This window comes from Ochotona curzoniae, unplaced genomic scaffold (genome assembly GCF_017591425.1).
Source record: "Ochotona curzoniae isolate NIBS_2020 unplaced genomic scaffold, NIBS_Ocur_1.0 contig_2754, whole genome shotgun sequence".
Lineage (NCBI taxonomy): Eukaryota > Metazoa > Chordata > Mammalia > Lagomorpha > Ochotonidae > Ochotona > Ochotona curzoniae.
Genome location: NW_024465582.1, coordinates 4,037,632 through 4,051,928, shown reverse-complemented (window position 1 = coordinate 4,051,928; position 14,297 = coordinate 4,037,632). Strand labels below are relative to the sequence as shown.

General features: G+C 49.1%; 1 protein-coding gene across 1 annotated transcript; it reads left to right on the top strand.

Annotated features, from left to right (window-relative positions):
- The first annotated feature begins 187 nt into the window (after positions 1 to 187).
- On the top strand, positions 188 to 10,763 carry ATPSCKMT (ATP synthase c subunit lysine N-methyltransferase). Its single transcript, XM_040977321.1, has 5 exons — positions 188 to 254; positions 1,588 to 1,877; positions 2,902 to 3,039; positions 4,626 to 4,676; positions 10,221 to 10,763. Exons 1-5 carry the CDS (start codon positions 188 to 190, stop codon positions 10,389 to 10,391), a joined length of 717 nt encoding a protein of 238 aa, XP_040833255.1. The 3' UTR covers positions 10,392 to 10,763.
- The last annotated feature ends 3,534 nt before the right edge of the window (positions 10,764 to 14,297 follow it).

The following is a 14,297-nucleotide window of genomic DNA, read 5'->3' as shown; positions in this document are numbered from 1 at the left end:
CTTATTTTCGTCTTTCTCACCCCGGCGCCGGAAACATGGTAGCGTCCACTTCCTGGTTTCCGTTCCCGCCCCGACTGCGGAAATCTCGCGATGGAGGCTGGAGGTGAGGCCCGAGCTGCGTCCCTGCCGCCGGGACGCTTCTGGGCGCCGAGCCGGGGAGTTGGGGTCCGTGGCCCCTGCAGCGGCGATGTCCGCCAGCCTTGCGCTCCGCCTGTGCGTCCCCGTGGGTGCGGACACGGCTGTGGCGACACGCCGTGAGGGCCGGGGGAGCGCGGGGCCTGGCCCCGAGCCCGGCTCGCTTCGGGGACATCCGCTCGTTCACTCTAAATGGCTGCAATGGCTGCAGCTGACCTGATCCAAAGCTGGGACCTGCTTCAGGTCTTCCACGTGGGTGCAGGGTCCCAAGCTGTCCTCTGCTGCTTTCCCAGGCCACAGGCAGGGAGCTAGAGCAGACAGGAGTGTGGCGAGCTCACCGACTCCATCCCCAAAATGAGCTGGAGGCAGACCCTTAGAAGCGCAGGAGTCCGTATTCGCTGGCGTGTGCACTGCCCCGTACTATCAGAAGTGGAAGAGGGAGCAGCTCTGGCAGGCCGCAGTTAGGGACTTTTAAGTTCACACTGGCCTGAACAACTGCCCAGTCAGCTGCGTTAGCATTGGTGCAGTTTGATGAAGGGAACTCTTAGGGGTTCTTAAGTTCTCAGGGTCGAGCACTCTCTTTCCAGGGCTGTGTAAGACCTGTGCTTTGGCCTCGGCTATCGGGGAAGCTCCATAGCACAGTGCCAATCCAAGGAGGAGGATAAGGTCGGCCACCCGCACCCAGCATCCTTAGGAACAGTGACATTACTGGTTCCGTTCTGCTGTCCAACGGGCAGGTGTTTCACACACTGCTTGGCAGTGAGGAGTGAAGCAAGCAAGCAAGCCTGGTCCCGAAAGCTAGTTTTGCAGCTAACCAAGGGTTAACGTAGCCATTGGACATCTTTCTAATGACAGAACGCTTTTCTGCTCACCCTGAGACTCCTGTATACTTAAAGGACTCGACAAACTGACATCATTTTGAATTTTCAGGCTGCCAGAGGATATGAGCCAGTGCTCATGTGGGATGTTGGCACTTGGGTGTGGAGGATTTGCCAGTTGAGCTATCGTGTTGCCCCTCCACCCCTCACCCCTCAGTCTTCTCTTAGTATCAAATTATTTCAGAACTCTGTGGGATTATAAGCTTACAACTTAGAGATTGGAAAGGCAGATCAGATTTAAAGAGAGAAGGAGAGACAAATATCTTACATCCACTGATTCTCTCCCCAAATGACAGCAACAGCCGGTGCTGAGCCGAACTGAAGCTAGAAGCTTCTTCTGGATTGCAAAGCTTTGGGCCACCCTCCACTGCTTTCCCAGGCTATAGGCGGGAGCTGGGCAGGAAGTGGAGCAGCCAGAATACTAACTGGCATCCCGTCCGTATGGGGGGTTGCAAGGGGAGGATTAGCCAGTTGAGCCATGGCGTGGGACCTGTCAGTAGGTATTTTGTCAGACGTGTTTTCCTGGTGTTAGCTTTGTGTCTCACATGTGCTTTAATATCTGTTCTCAATTCAGGGGCAGCACCAGGCACGCTTCAGGAGGAAAGTCAGGCGTGTCCTGCTGTACCGCCACGTGTGGAAGCCAGCAGTTTGAAGAGAAGCAGTTGGGGCGTCCTGTTGACGGGGGTTGTCGGAGGGACGCTCGTGACTCTGTATGCGGTAGTGACACCGTTTGTGACACCAGCCCTTCGGAAGATCTGTTTGCCCTTTGTCCCTGCCACTCCAAAACAGGTTGAAAATGTTTTGAAAATGTTGCAGTGCCGAAGTGGATCCGTGGTGGACATTGGCAGTGGCGACGGGCGCATTGTGAGTTGTGCTAGAACCCGCTAGGAGTTGTGGACCTGAATTGTTTAAGTTACTACTTTCTGTTCCTTATGAGGTTTATGGAGAAACTTATCAGAAACCCTTCCCAGCCCAAGCATGTGTTTGGAATTTATCAGATTTTCTGTGAAGATACTGGAGCTGTTGGAGGCCCTGTAATCGGAAGAGATTGGTGAATGCATGGCCCGCTACTGTTGTCTGTTTTTGCTCCATAGAGATTTGCCTGTTCGTTCGTTTTATTTTTGTGAGGCACAGCCCGGTTACCATGCAGACAAGCCCATGGTGCGTCCTGTCCACGCTCACTTGACAGGCTCGGCTGGGAACCTGCGCATAGAGATACAGGCCACCACCGGGCAGGGGCATGTCTCAGCACGTTCCTGTGTGAGCAAGGGGCCATCCCTAGGCCACTTCTCGCAGAGCGTTCAGGGAACCACAGCGTGGAGACCAGCAGGGCGCCACCTCCACTCGACAGCCCCTGTGACGGTGTGATTGTGGGCTGGAGTGCTGAGGGCGACATGAAGTGACTTGTGGTTTTTTTTTTGTTGATTCTCTCTGGGTCCTTCTTACTTGTACCTGCTTTCAGCTTTGAGTGAAAGTGGTTACCTGCTCAGGGAATACTTGCGTGCACCTGACCGCAGGCTGCTCCCAGCAGGTTCTCGTTCTCGCCGCCTTGCAGGCGTGTTCATTGCCCTGCTGCCGTGCTGGCCGGTGAGCAGCTGAGAGGCAGCCCATTTCAGCAGCCTCGTGTCAACAAGCACGTAGCGGTTTGCTAGCCCAGCGTTAATGATGCCTGTGTCTCAAGCAGGCCTGAGTGTCTGTTGTACTGATACTTGAGGCAAAATCTTTGACAAAAAGGAGAAACCTGGGCTTGATGAGTTGGCTGTTGACCAAGTCCACAAAGTGGGGTAGTTTCAGTGACACGTTTGCAGTGGGGTCTTGCACAGAGCTGGTGCTTTGGTGGACATTCTAGGATTATAAAGTTCTCATCCGACCCTGCCTCTCTCCGCAGGTGGTAGCAGCTGCAAAGGCAGGGTTTAGGGCCTTCGGTTATGAACTAAACCCGTGGCTTGTATGGTATGCCCGCTACCAGGCATGGCGAGCCGGCGTGCATGGCTCCACCAAGTTCTATATTTCGGATTTGTGGAAGGTAAGTAAGGCAGAGATGGGTCCTAGAAAAATCTAATGGAAGCAATTTTAAAAAGACATTTTATTTATTTGAAGGGCAAAGTTTTGGTTAGGGGGTAGTGAGTGAGTTAGTCTTTTGTCTGCTGGATAACTCTCCAAATGGCCACAGTGGCTGGAGCTGGGCCAGGCTGAAGCCAGGAGCTTCCTCTGGGTCTCCCACGCAGGTGCAGGGGCCCTAGCAGTTGGGCCACCCTCTGCTGCTTCCCCAGGCACATTGGCAGGGATGGGAAGGGGACCCCGCCGTGTCCTCGGGGTCTCTGATGTCAGAGGCTCCTCCTATTGCAGCACAGTGCTGACTCTAGGAAAAACGTTGTTATTTATGATTATTGTGACTGAAAGCCAAAAATGTATGAAAATGAATTAAAGTCAAAGTGAATATTTTGGCATGTTGAAACATAAGCATTTTAAAGATTTAGTTATTTTTGTTGGAGAATCAGATATACAGAGAGGAGGAGAGACAGAGAGGAAGATCTTCTGTCAGCTGATTCACTCCCCAAGTGGCCACAATAGCTGGAACTCAGCCAGTCCGAAACCAGGAGCTTTTTCCGAGTCTCCCATGTGGGTGCAGGGTCCCAAGATTTTGGGCCGCCATCCTCTATTGCTTTCCCAGGCCACAAGCAGGGAGCTGGATGGACAGGGGGGCCGCTGGGATTAGAACCAGCATTCATATGGGATCCTGGCACATGCAAGGTGAATAGCCACTAGGCTACTATACTGGGCCCAACATAAGCGTTTTAAACTGATCTTTATTTTTTTATTAGTAGGTTTTATTAGTACTTTCTACCTTTGGGTTTATGCTAGATCTTTGACTTCTAAGAATTTGTTTACTAACTCAGTTGTTACTAACTAACTTGTTTTCATTTCTGTTTATCATGAACCTAAGAGAGCTCCCATCTCGTTGGGAGAGCGTGTAAGTGATTTCTGGCCAAGAGGGTCTTGCCCATGTGTGTGTGTGGGTGTGGGCGCTCGCATCGGAGCGGGAGAGAGTGGTCCACGTGTGTCCCGGCTTTGGGAATGCCCTGTGAAAGGCTTCTGTTCGAACGGGACTCTCCCACTGTAATGTCATCGGTGTCATCAGCAGCTCGTGAGGACTCAGCTTGGTTGGGCTTGTGTTTTTCCCACCATGTATTCATACATAACCTCTCTCATTGGCTGCTCACAATTCTGACTTGCGAAGCTCATTTTCCCTGTTATCCAGCTAAAGACCGTTTTGTATTTTTCATAGAGAAAGGGGATGTTAAGGATGGTTGTATGTGAAAAGCCCAGTGGTTCTGAGGTTGTTTGGGATCTTGCTACCCTGGTGTGGCCTCTTGTGGAGTGGAGCTTGGATTCCCCCCGGGAGAGGTGCTCCCACAGTGGGGAGACATTTGGGGAGCTTAGGGTTGGAGCTAATGTGAGTGAAAGTGTTGTTTTCTCTGAAATCTTAAAAGGAGGGGCATTTAGAAGTTGTTGGTGACTTGCCACTGGAACGGCAGCCAGTTGCTCAGTTCTTAGGTGTAATGGCTGCCTCTTTCAGCTCCTCACTCACTGTGCCCTTGTCTCGCCCAGGTCACTTTCTCGCAGTACACCAATGTCGTGGTCTTCGGCGTGCCTCAAATGGTGAGTGTGCACCTGGCCGTTCTCAGTGCACCGAGGGGGGAGGGGCTGTGGAGGCCTGCACCCCAAATCTCTGTGTGCTGAGGAGCTTGACCTCAGCTCAGTTTAATTGTAATTAGAATCTTTTAATTGTATAAGATGCAGTTATGTTTTAGAACTTTTGCCCCCTGTTAGCTTGACAGTCTACGTAAGCCCTAGCACTCACGGTATGAAGTTTGCTCCACAGGCCCCAGGACCGACAGAGGTTGGAGACCCCTAGCTGGTATCCGCCTGTGGGCAGTTCACTGGCCATTCCTCCCAGTCAGCGGGAATGTCCCCTCCATGCAAGGACGCTGACTGGTTTCAGTTGGCCTCGGGTTGGCCTGATTGGCTTGGATTATAGGCACAGTGTGGTGTAGGAGTGAACGTGGTGCTTGTCGCCTGTGGAGGGGCACCGGGCGGCTGCCCTGACCGAGGCTGTTGCTCGAAGGCGCAGACAGAGCTCCGTGCTTCCGTTGGAAGTCTGCAGTTGTAGCCCTAGGAATCTGGGTGGAATTGGATGTTTGCTGAGATGCCAACATATAACTGATAACATTTTAAGTTTTTTATGAAAGGAAATTTAATTCTTTGTCATCCTTTTTCTTACTTATACCTTAGTTTTTATCTAAGATGTTTTAGTGCTTGAGAAATTTACTTACCTTCAATGTGATATATTTATTTTCTAAAGATGGTTTAAAAATGCTTCTGTTAAATGTTCCTTTAAGTATCCGTATTCTAGCTTTGCAGATTTCATTAGGCCTAAAATCCAGACCAAGCTTGAATGTCTGTACTTGTTATGCATGTGAAAACAGTAGAAAGGCATAATTTTGGGCAACTAAAAAACCTGCCTTGGAGACTAGTGTGGTGGTGATTGAGTTAAGCTGCCGTGTGCAAAGCCAGCACCCGTGGAGGAGTACCCACCTGAGTCCTGCCCACCGCCTCATCCTGTGCCTGGGAAAGCAGCAGCGTATGGCCAAGCTCCATGGGCTGCTGCCTTCCACGTGGGAGACCTGGCTGCAGTGCCAGGATCCTGGCCGTGTCCTGGCCGTTGCTGCCATGTGGGGAATGAACCAGCACAGGAAAGTTCTTTCTCTTTCTCGCTTTCTCTCTCTCCCCTCTCTGTCACTCTCTTACTCTGCCTTTCAAATTGATAAATATTTATTTATTTTAAAAAATATTTATTTACTTGAAAGAGTTACAGAGATAGTCTTCCACATGAGTGGCATAGGCACAAGTGCTTGGGCCATCTTCCTCTGCTTTTTCCAGGCCAGGAGCAGAAGCTGGATTGGGAGTAGAGCAGGTGGGTGGGACCTGAACTGGCATTCATAGAGGATGCCAGGGCTGCAGCCTGTGGCTTGCTTTGCTGCACTACAATTGTAGGCCCCTAAATAAAATAATTAAGTAAGCTACTTGGGGTCACAGAATGGTCCTAGAGTTATTTGTTTATGTGCTAGGTAAAGAGAACAGGAGAGAATGCATGTTCACGCACTGGTGAGGCTGCCACACGGCCATAGGCCGCACACTGGGGACACAGTCATTGCCTCCTTTGTGGCTGAGAGGAGCCCACCTGCTCAGGTCAGAAGTCAGAGCTGGCTACCTAAGGCAGGCCGTTGGAGTGGCCTGCAGGTCCTTGCCTGGCCCCTAACTGCAGGCCACATGGCTGCCCGGAGACGGGACTGTGATGGTGGTTTACACTTACTGTCACGTTGGACCTCCCTTCCAAAGGGAAGGTCCGACAAATCTTTTAAAAATAGAGAAGTGACTGTAATTTGAAATCCATGCTTTATGGAAAGAGAAAGTTGACGCTGCCTGGGAGCTGCACGCGTCTGCAGAGGTCAGTGAGAAGCCAAGGCCGTGGCTGGCTGGACCCAGGGGGGCAGCAGTGGTCTTTGGTACCGTCACCACCTAACCTGGGCGCGGCTCCCGCTTCTTACAGGTTTGAGGTTACTGAGCAGAAATTGGAGTAGTCTTATTTTGAAGACTATTTCTGCAGTTATTATTTCTTCTGTATGGTGAGAAATCTTCACTTGGGAACCTGCAGTGTCTGAGGGTTCCCCACAGGCAGGGGGCAGCCCCAGTCCCTGGTTGAGGCCTACAGATCTCTCTGCTGGTGGAGCGAGCTGGTTGATGGCTGCTCTTGGCCTAGAAGGCTCAGTGTGGTGAGCAGAGTCCCCACTTTCAGCCTGTTGCAGGGATGTGAGGATAGATTGCTCTGGCTGGTAAGTCAGACGCCAGGTGTCCCTCTGTGTAGTGTGACCCTTGGAGAACCATTTAACCTGTGCCATTCGCAGGTACACTGGTCCAGGCTCCTCAGAGCTAGCATGCTGTGTTGGCTGTGGCCACTGGTGCACGGGGGGGGGGGGGGGGTCAGCTTTAAGCCAGAAAGAGCCAGAAGCAGTCCACTTGCAGGAATGCTGCTGCTGGAAACCCACCGTCCCAGGCCCAGCAAGGTAGCTTGGTGGCTAAAGTCCTCACCTTGCATGTGCCAGGATCCCATATGGGTGCTGGTTCTAATCCCGGCAGCCCCACTTCCCTTCCAGCTCTCTGCTTGTGGCCTGGGAAAGCAGTGGGGGATGGCTCAAAACCTTGGGACTTTGCAGCCATGTGGGAGGCCCAGGGGGAGTTCCTGGCTCCTGGCTTCGGATCAGCTCATCTCCAGCCATTGCAGCCACTTGGGGAGTGAATCAGCGGATGGAAAATCTTTCTGTCTCTCCTCCTCTCTGTAAATCTGCCCTTCCAATAAAAATAAATAAGTCCTTTAAAAAGAAAAATAAACAACCCACCCTCCTTCGCTGAGACCGAACTCATAGGCAGATGGAGTTCGGGGCCAACAGTTCCAGAGAAATTGTGCATCTGCATAATAGGTTGAGGAATTGCGATCTGGTGACAGCAACGCAAGGACTGCATGGACTTGCACTTAACTTGCACTTGCATGCCAGCGTCTTTCCTTGGCAGAGTAAATCCAGTAGGTTCTTGTGTAAACTGATTGCCACATTGAGGATATGACCCAAACCCTCTGCGTGTCCCACAGGGGTGTGCTGCAGCCTCTGTTCACCTCCAGTCTGACGCTGCTGTACCTCCCTCCACACTGCCCCCAGCCCTCTGTCCTCCTGACTGCAGAGCTTGGTCCTGGAGCCGGTGCCGTGTCCTCCCTGGCTTTGGGGGCTCGTCAGGGAACGCTGACCGCCTCCCGGCCAGCTGCCTCTTCTGCGAAGCCGATCTGGACTGCCCAGGTTCCTCTCCTGTAACACCTGGTTCCCCCAGCTGTAGAGGAGTTGCTGTAAATTTCTTGGCTGGCGGCTTTGGTGGTCTTTACGCTGTGAGCTCAAGGGTGGAGTCTGGGTCCTGCTCAGTGGGATCACCAATACCTGGCCCAGAGTCATCGCTCAGTAAATACTTGCTGAATGAATGAATGTAATGTAAACGTAACCATTACTTGTTTTCCCTTTATCACTTCAAAGAAGTCTAATTTAGGTGTAAATTCTCTTAGAAAGTAAATGAGTAAAAATAGGTTCTGATACAGAAAAATGGCTCACGGCCAAGGCCTTGATCCTTCCTTCCTTCATCCTGCAAGCGTGGTTCTGCCTGGGCCTGTCCTCGCTTGGAGTGATTGTATATAGTGAACTGGACACCCTCTCTCCGGAGACCCTTCTGGGTGCGTGGGCACGGGAAGTGCACTGTGCCCTACAAGAGGATAGGGCCGGGGAGACATCAGGCAGGGTCAGGGCGTTCCCTGGATGGTGACAAGGGTGGTGCAGGCTTAGGAGCAGTAACTGGAAGGTGCTAGGGTTTGTGTCCGTTGAAGCTGAAGAACTGCAAGCCTGCCAGCAGAGAGAGATGCCAGGAGGAAATAAGGCCCAGGCATGGGGGCACCGGCCCTCCTGAGGGCAGGAGCAGTTGGGCAGAGGAGGGTTGGGAAGGACCATGGGCGTAGGGGGAAGATGGGTGGGTGATTGTTAGCATTTGCTGGGTCCAGGCTTGGACAGGGATGGAACAGCTGGTGGGAAGTTGCCAAATTCTGGATGTATTGTGAGGGTGGAATCAGCAGAATTAGCGCACAGACCCAGTGTTGGGGGGAGACAGGCGTCTAGGGCAAGCCTGAGGCTTGGCGTTTTGGGGACCTCAGTGAAGAAAGGTGTGAGCAGAGCTGATGGGCATGTGGGGTCTGAGCTGTGAAGTCCAGCTGCTGGTGGGCATCCCAATTTGTCCTGTGCCTTTGAGTGCATTCCAACTTGCGTTTAAAGCATTGAAGATATAATTAGAATATGATGAGTTTGTGTCACTTTGAAACCTATAATTGTATGAATAATTCTGAATTCCATTAGACATGACACATGACTGCTCCTCTTTGTGTTCGATATCAGGAAGCAGATTCATTGCATATTTATGTCTAATTTAGTCAGTTAACTTCTTGTGATTGAAATAGCTGCTTTCATTTTTCGGTTTATCTTGACTTAGCATATGACAGTCATTTGGAAATAAAAGAAACTACAAAGGAGAAAGGAATAATAGTAATATGAAGAAGTTTACAGTTACCCTTTTTATGAACAAAATCACTAGAAGAAACCTTTGATATTTTGGAAAAATATAGTTTGTCTCATTCTTTGTGTGTCTAATTTTTTCCCTCAAGGAATAATTTTTTTTTTTTTTTGTAATTTTTTACCGGCTGTTTAAAGAATAGAAATCCTGCGTCTGTAATGGAATTTATTCTGTTATCCTGGTGTTGATTTTAATGAAGAATTAGAATTTTGGCTCACTCTGAGCATAGCTCATGTGGAGGAGTTTTTCCCAGTTACAGGCTGCGAATAAAACTTAGGGAAGTGCTTGATTTATTCCTCTCAGCTTTTAACTTGGTACTTTTATATGTTTGTTTTTAAACATGTGTTTATTTACTTGAAAGAAAATTGCAGAGAGAGAGGGAGAGACAGGGCATGACAAAGGTCTTCATCTGTTGGGTTATTGATAGTAAAATGATTCAGCATGATAGAAGATGGGCTATGAGGAAATTCGTTATTGGTGCATTTAGAACTATGAGCTGTGTCAGCTTGGTAGAATGTGTATTTTTTCATGGCCCAGTTTTATTTCATTGATTCCATACGTTGTTGATTTAAGATGCAACTTACATTTTGCCATTGAGAAAAAAAAATTGTAATTATCGTGAGATACTGTCAAGTGACTGGTGATCTATCCTGGTTTCAGAGATATTAAATGTGAGACCATATATTGAAATATTTGATTAGATAAAATTTTAAAACTGGTTTTAATTACTACTGTTTTATAAGTTTAGGAATTGCAAATTTGTGATCCATAGTTGCTAAAAAATATAGTGAATTTCATCATTGGCAGTGGGATGTGTTCTTAAAACTGCCTTAATATGTCTGTTGCCTGTTGATGGATTATGGTTCCACGTGTTTGTGCCCTGAGGTGAGCTTTTCCACACCTGCTGTCAGGAACTGAAATACAGAATGGCACTTTCGAATTGCTTACTCTGCTCATCGCTCACTGAAATCGTGCTGTGACTTTCCGCAGATGCTGCAGTTGGAGAAGAAGCTTGAACTGGAACTTAAGGATGATGCAAGAGTCATTGCGTGCAGGTTCCCTTTCCCACACTGGACCCCAGAGTGTGTCACTGGGGAGGGCATAGACACTGTGTGGGCCTATGACGCAAGAGATTTCAGAGGAAGAGAGAGGCAGCCCTGAGCGCCAGTGCGCCTGTGTGGTCCTTGTGTGCACCTCCGTGACTTCCTGGAGAGGCGGCCCTGAGCGCCAGTGCACCTGTGTGTTCCTGCGTGTGCACCTCCGTGACTTCCTGGAGAGGCGGCCCTGAGCGCCAGTGCACCTGTGTGTTCCTGCGTGTGCACCTCCGTGACTTCCTGGAGAGGCGGCCCTGAGTGCCAGTGCACCTGTCCCTGTGTGTGCAGCTCCGTGACTTCCTGGAGAGGCGGCCCTGAGCGTCAGTGCACCTGTGTGGTCCTTGTGTGCACCTCCGTGACTTCCTGGAGAGGCGGCCCTGAGCGCCAGTGCGCCTGTGTGGTCCTTGTGTGCAGCTCCGTGACTTCCTGGAGAGGCGACCCTGAGTGCTAGTGCACCTGTGTGGTCCTTGTGTGCACCTCCATAACTTCCTGGAGAGGCGGCCCTGAGCGCCAGTGCGCCTGTCCCTGCGTGTGCACCTCGGTGACTTCCTGGAGATTTTCAACTATGACATCAGTAACACAGTGGAATGAGAAACTACTATTACTTTTCTTAATTTTGCAGGAAATAGACACATTTAAAATCTGCTTTTAATGGTATATATATATGTTTTTAAAAGATTAACTTGTTTTTATTTGAAAGGCAGCATTACAGAGAGAAAAGGAGAGACAGGCCTTCCACCCACTGGCTCACTCCCTAAGTGACCACAATGATTGGAGCTGGAGTAATTTGAAGCCATGAGCCAGGAGCTTCCTTGGGTCTCCCATGTGGGTGTAGGGCTTCAGTCATTTGGGCTGTCCTCCACTGCTTTCCCTGGCCACCAAAAAGGAGCTGGATCAGAAGTGGAGCAGCTTTGACTCACAGGAGTGCCCCCTTAGGATGCTGGTGCCGCAGATGGAGACCTAACTTCTTATGCCATGTTGCCAGCTTACTTCCTATTTATGCATTGGATGTATGAAAATGTGAATTAGTGAGTGGAAGGATGTCACAATTCTTAACTTACAAGTAGCAGAATTTAATGCCACAGATAAGAATTAGTGAGTGTGTGTTACAATTTGAGTATTGGTTAATCCTCATACAAGACAGAACTTTAAACCCTCCAGTCACAAGTTACCCATGAGGATGGTGTGGTGTTTAGGAGGCAGGTCCTAGTGGGAGGAGCTGAGGTCCCTGGGGCGTGTCCCCAGAAGGCGCTCTCATAAGAGGGTTGCCAGGAAGGTGTGAGTCCGGGCCCATATGGCCACTTACTGGTTTACCGCATGAGCCTTCCTCTGCCTGCTCTGCCATTGCCGTGAGTCCTTTTTCAGAGCCAAACCCTGCATCGTGCCATTTATCGCTTGAAAACTCCAGAACTGTGAGCTCACCACATTTTTATTCTAGGGCCACTGTCCCAGGTGTTTCATTACAGTAATGAGAAAGTGACTAACAGCCTGTGTGTTTGCAGTTTCCTAAACTTTATTCATGTTTAAGATGTCTCCCTGGGGCTGGCAAGGTAGGATAGGGCTTGAGCTGCCAGTTGCAACATCAGCATCCCACAGTGGAGTGCTGCTTGGAGTCCTGGCTGCCCCACTTGGGCTCCAGCTCTCTGCTGATGTGCTTGTGTGGGCAGCAGAGGGGGCCTGAGTGTTTGCGCCTCTGCCATGCATGTGGGCGACCCAGATGGAGCTCCTGACTCCTGGATCCAGCCTAGCCCAGCCTCAGCGCTGGGGCCCTCTGGGGAGTAAGTCAGCAGGTAAAAGACCTCTTTCTTTCTGTCACTCTGCCTTTCAAATAAAATAAATATTGAAAAAAAGATTTTTATCTTTCTTATACTTCATGGCAAAATTAATTTGCTAAAGCATTCAGAGAGGTGCTTGTAGATTTTACAACATTTATTAGGAATAATTTGTTCCTTACTGAATTTAGATGAGTTTGTGTGTAAATACTTATGCACACTTCCAAACTGCTGAAATTGTGCCACGCCTTCTGATGGGAGGTGTTTTATAGCTTTGGAGGTGCTGTAGCTTTGGTGGTGCTGTACATTATGTTGCAGTTGCACTGCTAAAATCATCGTTCAGCAAAGGTATGTGATATACTGGAGTGATTGGTGATGATTTAAAAGTGAAATGAATGGTCATGAACTTTGGCATAAGACCTGGACTGCATCCAGATCCCTTTGTCACCAGCAATGACTTCCTGTCTCTAAGCCTTGGTCCGTGTTCCTGCTACTGGATGATGATACGCTGAGCAGGGGTAGAGAACCAGTTTGTAGGACTCACAGCATCAGTACCTTACTCTGCTGTTGGTGAGAGTGTGGACTATGGCAGTCAGTATGGAGAATGCTCAATTGAAAATTGGTCTACCATATGACCCAGCTGTCCCGCTCATCCGCTGTGAGAAAGTGGCCTGCAAACCTGTACTTACAGCAACATAGTCCACAATTACAGAGACGTGGAGGCCAACTCGGATGCCTGTTGAAAGAGGAATAGATAAAAGATACTGGCACATCTACTCTACAGAATATGACTTAGCCATAAAGAATGACATTCAACCATTTGTGGGCCTGACGCGATGGTGTAGTGGTTAAGGTCCTCGCCTTGCACGCCCGGGATCCCATATGGGTGCTGGTTCTAATCCCGGCAGCCCTGCTTCCCATCCAGCTCCCTGCCTGTGGACCGGGAAAGCAGTCGAGGATGGCCCAAAGCTTTGGGACCCTGCACCCGCTTCGGAGGCCCAGAAGAGGCTCCTGGCTTCGGATTGGCTCAGCTCCAGCTGTTGCGGCCACTTGGGGAGTGAATCATTGGACGGAAGATCTTCCTCTCTGTCTCTCCTCTCTGTATATCCGCCTTTCCAATAAAAATAAATCTTTAAAAAAAAAAAAGAAATTCAACCATTTGTGACAAAATGGTACCAATTGGAAACCTTTATGCTGAGTGAAATAAGCCAGCTGCAAAAGGACATCATATGTTCTCTGATATAAGGCAACTTTCAGGCAAAATCCAGGTAGATATGTAGATGAACATGTATGTACATAGTTTCTTATGGAGGAACTATATAATGGAGGATAGGATACCAGGAAGTGAAGAAATACTGCAGTGTGCATCTCTAAGGACTCGGTGATGAAACAGTTGAAAATAGGATGCCAAATTTCTACCTTTTTCTGCCTACAGTGCGTTGATGGCAATAAAACAGCAAAGTGTTAAACTTGTAACTGTTGGTAATTACTGGATTACTGTAATAATGTGGAGAAAAATGGTGGGACGAGAACATGGGGAGGGAAAAAGGGGAATGGAAAGGAGAAATCCCTGTGCTTACAGAACTGTATCATGGAAAATAATAATTAAAAAGTTTTATGAAGTGCAGCGGCCTATAAATGCTATGTCTTATTTTAGACATGAAGGAAAGGCCTGTTCATTAAAAATGCGGATTTTCTCATATGGTCACTTTATGAGAACAGCCATCTGCTATTTCTCAGTTGTGAGAAGAGACTTGATCTAAGCCAAAGACAAGATTTGGATATGAATGGACACTTAATGTATCTGGAAAGTGCATGTTGAAGGGTAGTCTGAGTGGTCTCTGCTTTTCCCAGGAGGTATGGAGCTAGTCATACACCAGTGACCCACAGAGCCGATTGCATCTTTGACTAAACTTAAATTCTAGTCAGTTGCATAATTTTCAGCATCTGGGTTCACAGTCACTCATTAAAGACTATATCCAGTGTGTAATATGTGGTTCAGCAGTGGGTAGGCAAGCAAGGCCTCTCCACGGAAGTAAACTGATTTCCATGTGTATGAAATTTGTTGAGACAGTCATGTCATGAGGATGTGCTTGAGATGAGGGGCTGGTGGCATGGATGTTGTCAGGCTTTTTCTGTCCCTCCCCCAGCTGTCCCTTTGCTTGAATTTCCTTCTAGGAATGGATTCTCTCCCATGGTTG

Bases quoted from the DNA above. Each gene is read 5' to 3' on its own strand.
- ATPSCKMT (XM_040977321.1), top strand. From the start codon at position 188: ATGTCCGCCAGCCTTGCGCTCCGCCTGTGCGTCCCCGTGGGTGCGGAC. The intron at 255-1,587 runs GTGAGGGCCGGG...TTCTCAATTCAG, and splicing joins CACGGCTGTGGCGACACGCC to GGGCAGCACCAGGCACGCTT. The intron at 1,878-2,901 runs GTGAGTTGTGCT...CTCTCTCCGCAG, and splicing joins GCAGTGGCGACGGGCGCATT to GTGGTAGCAGCTGCAAAGGC.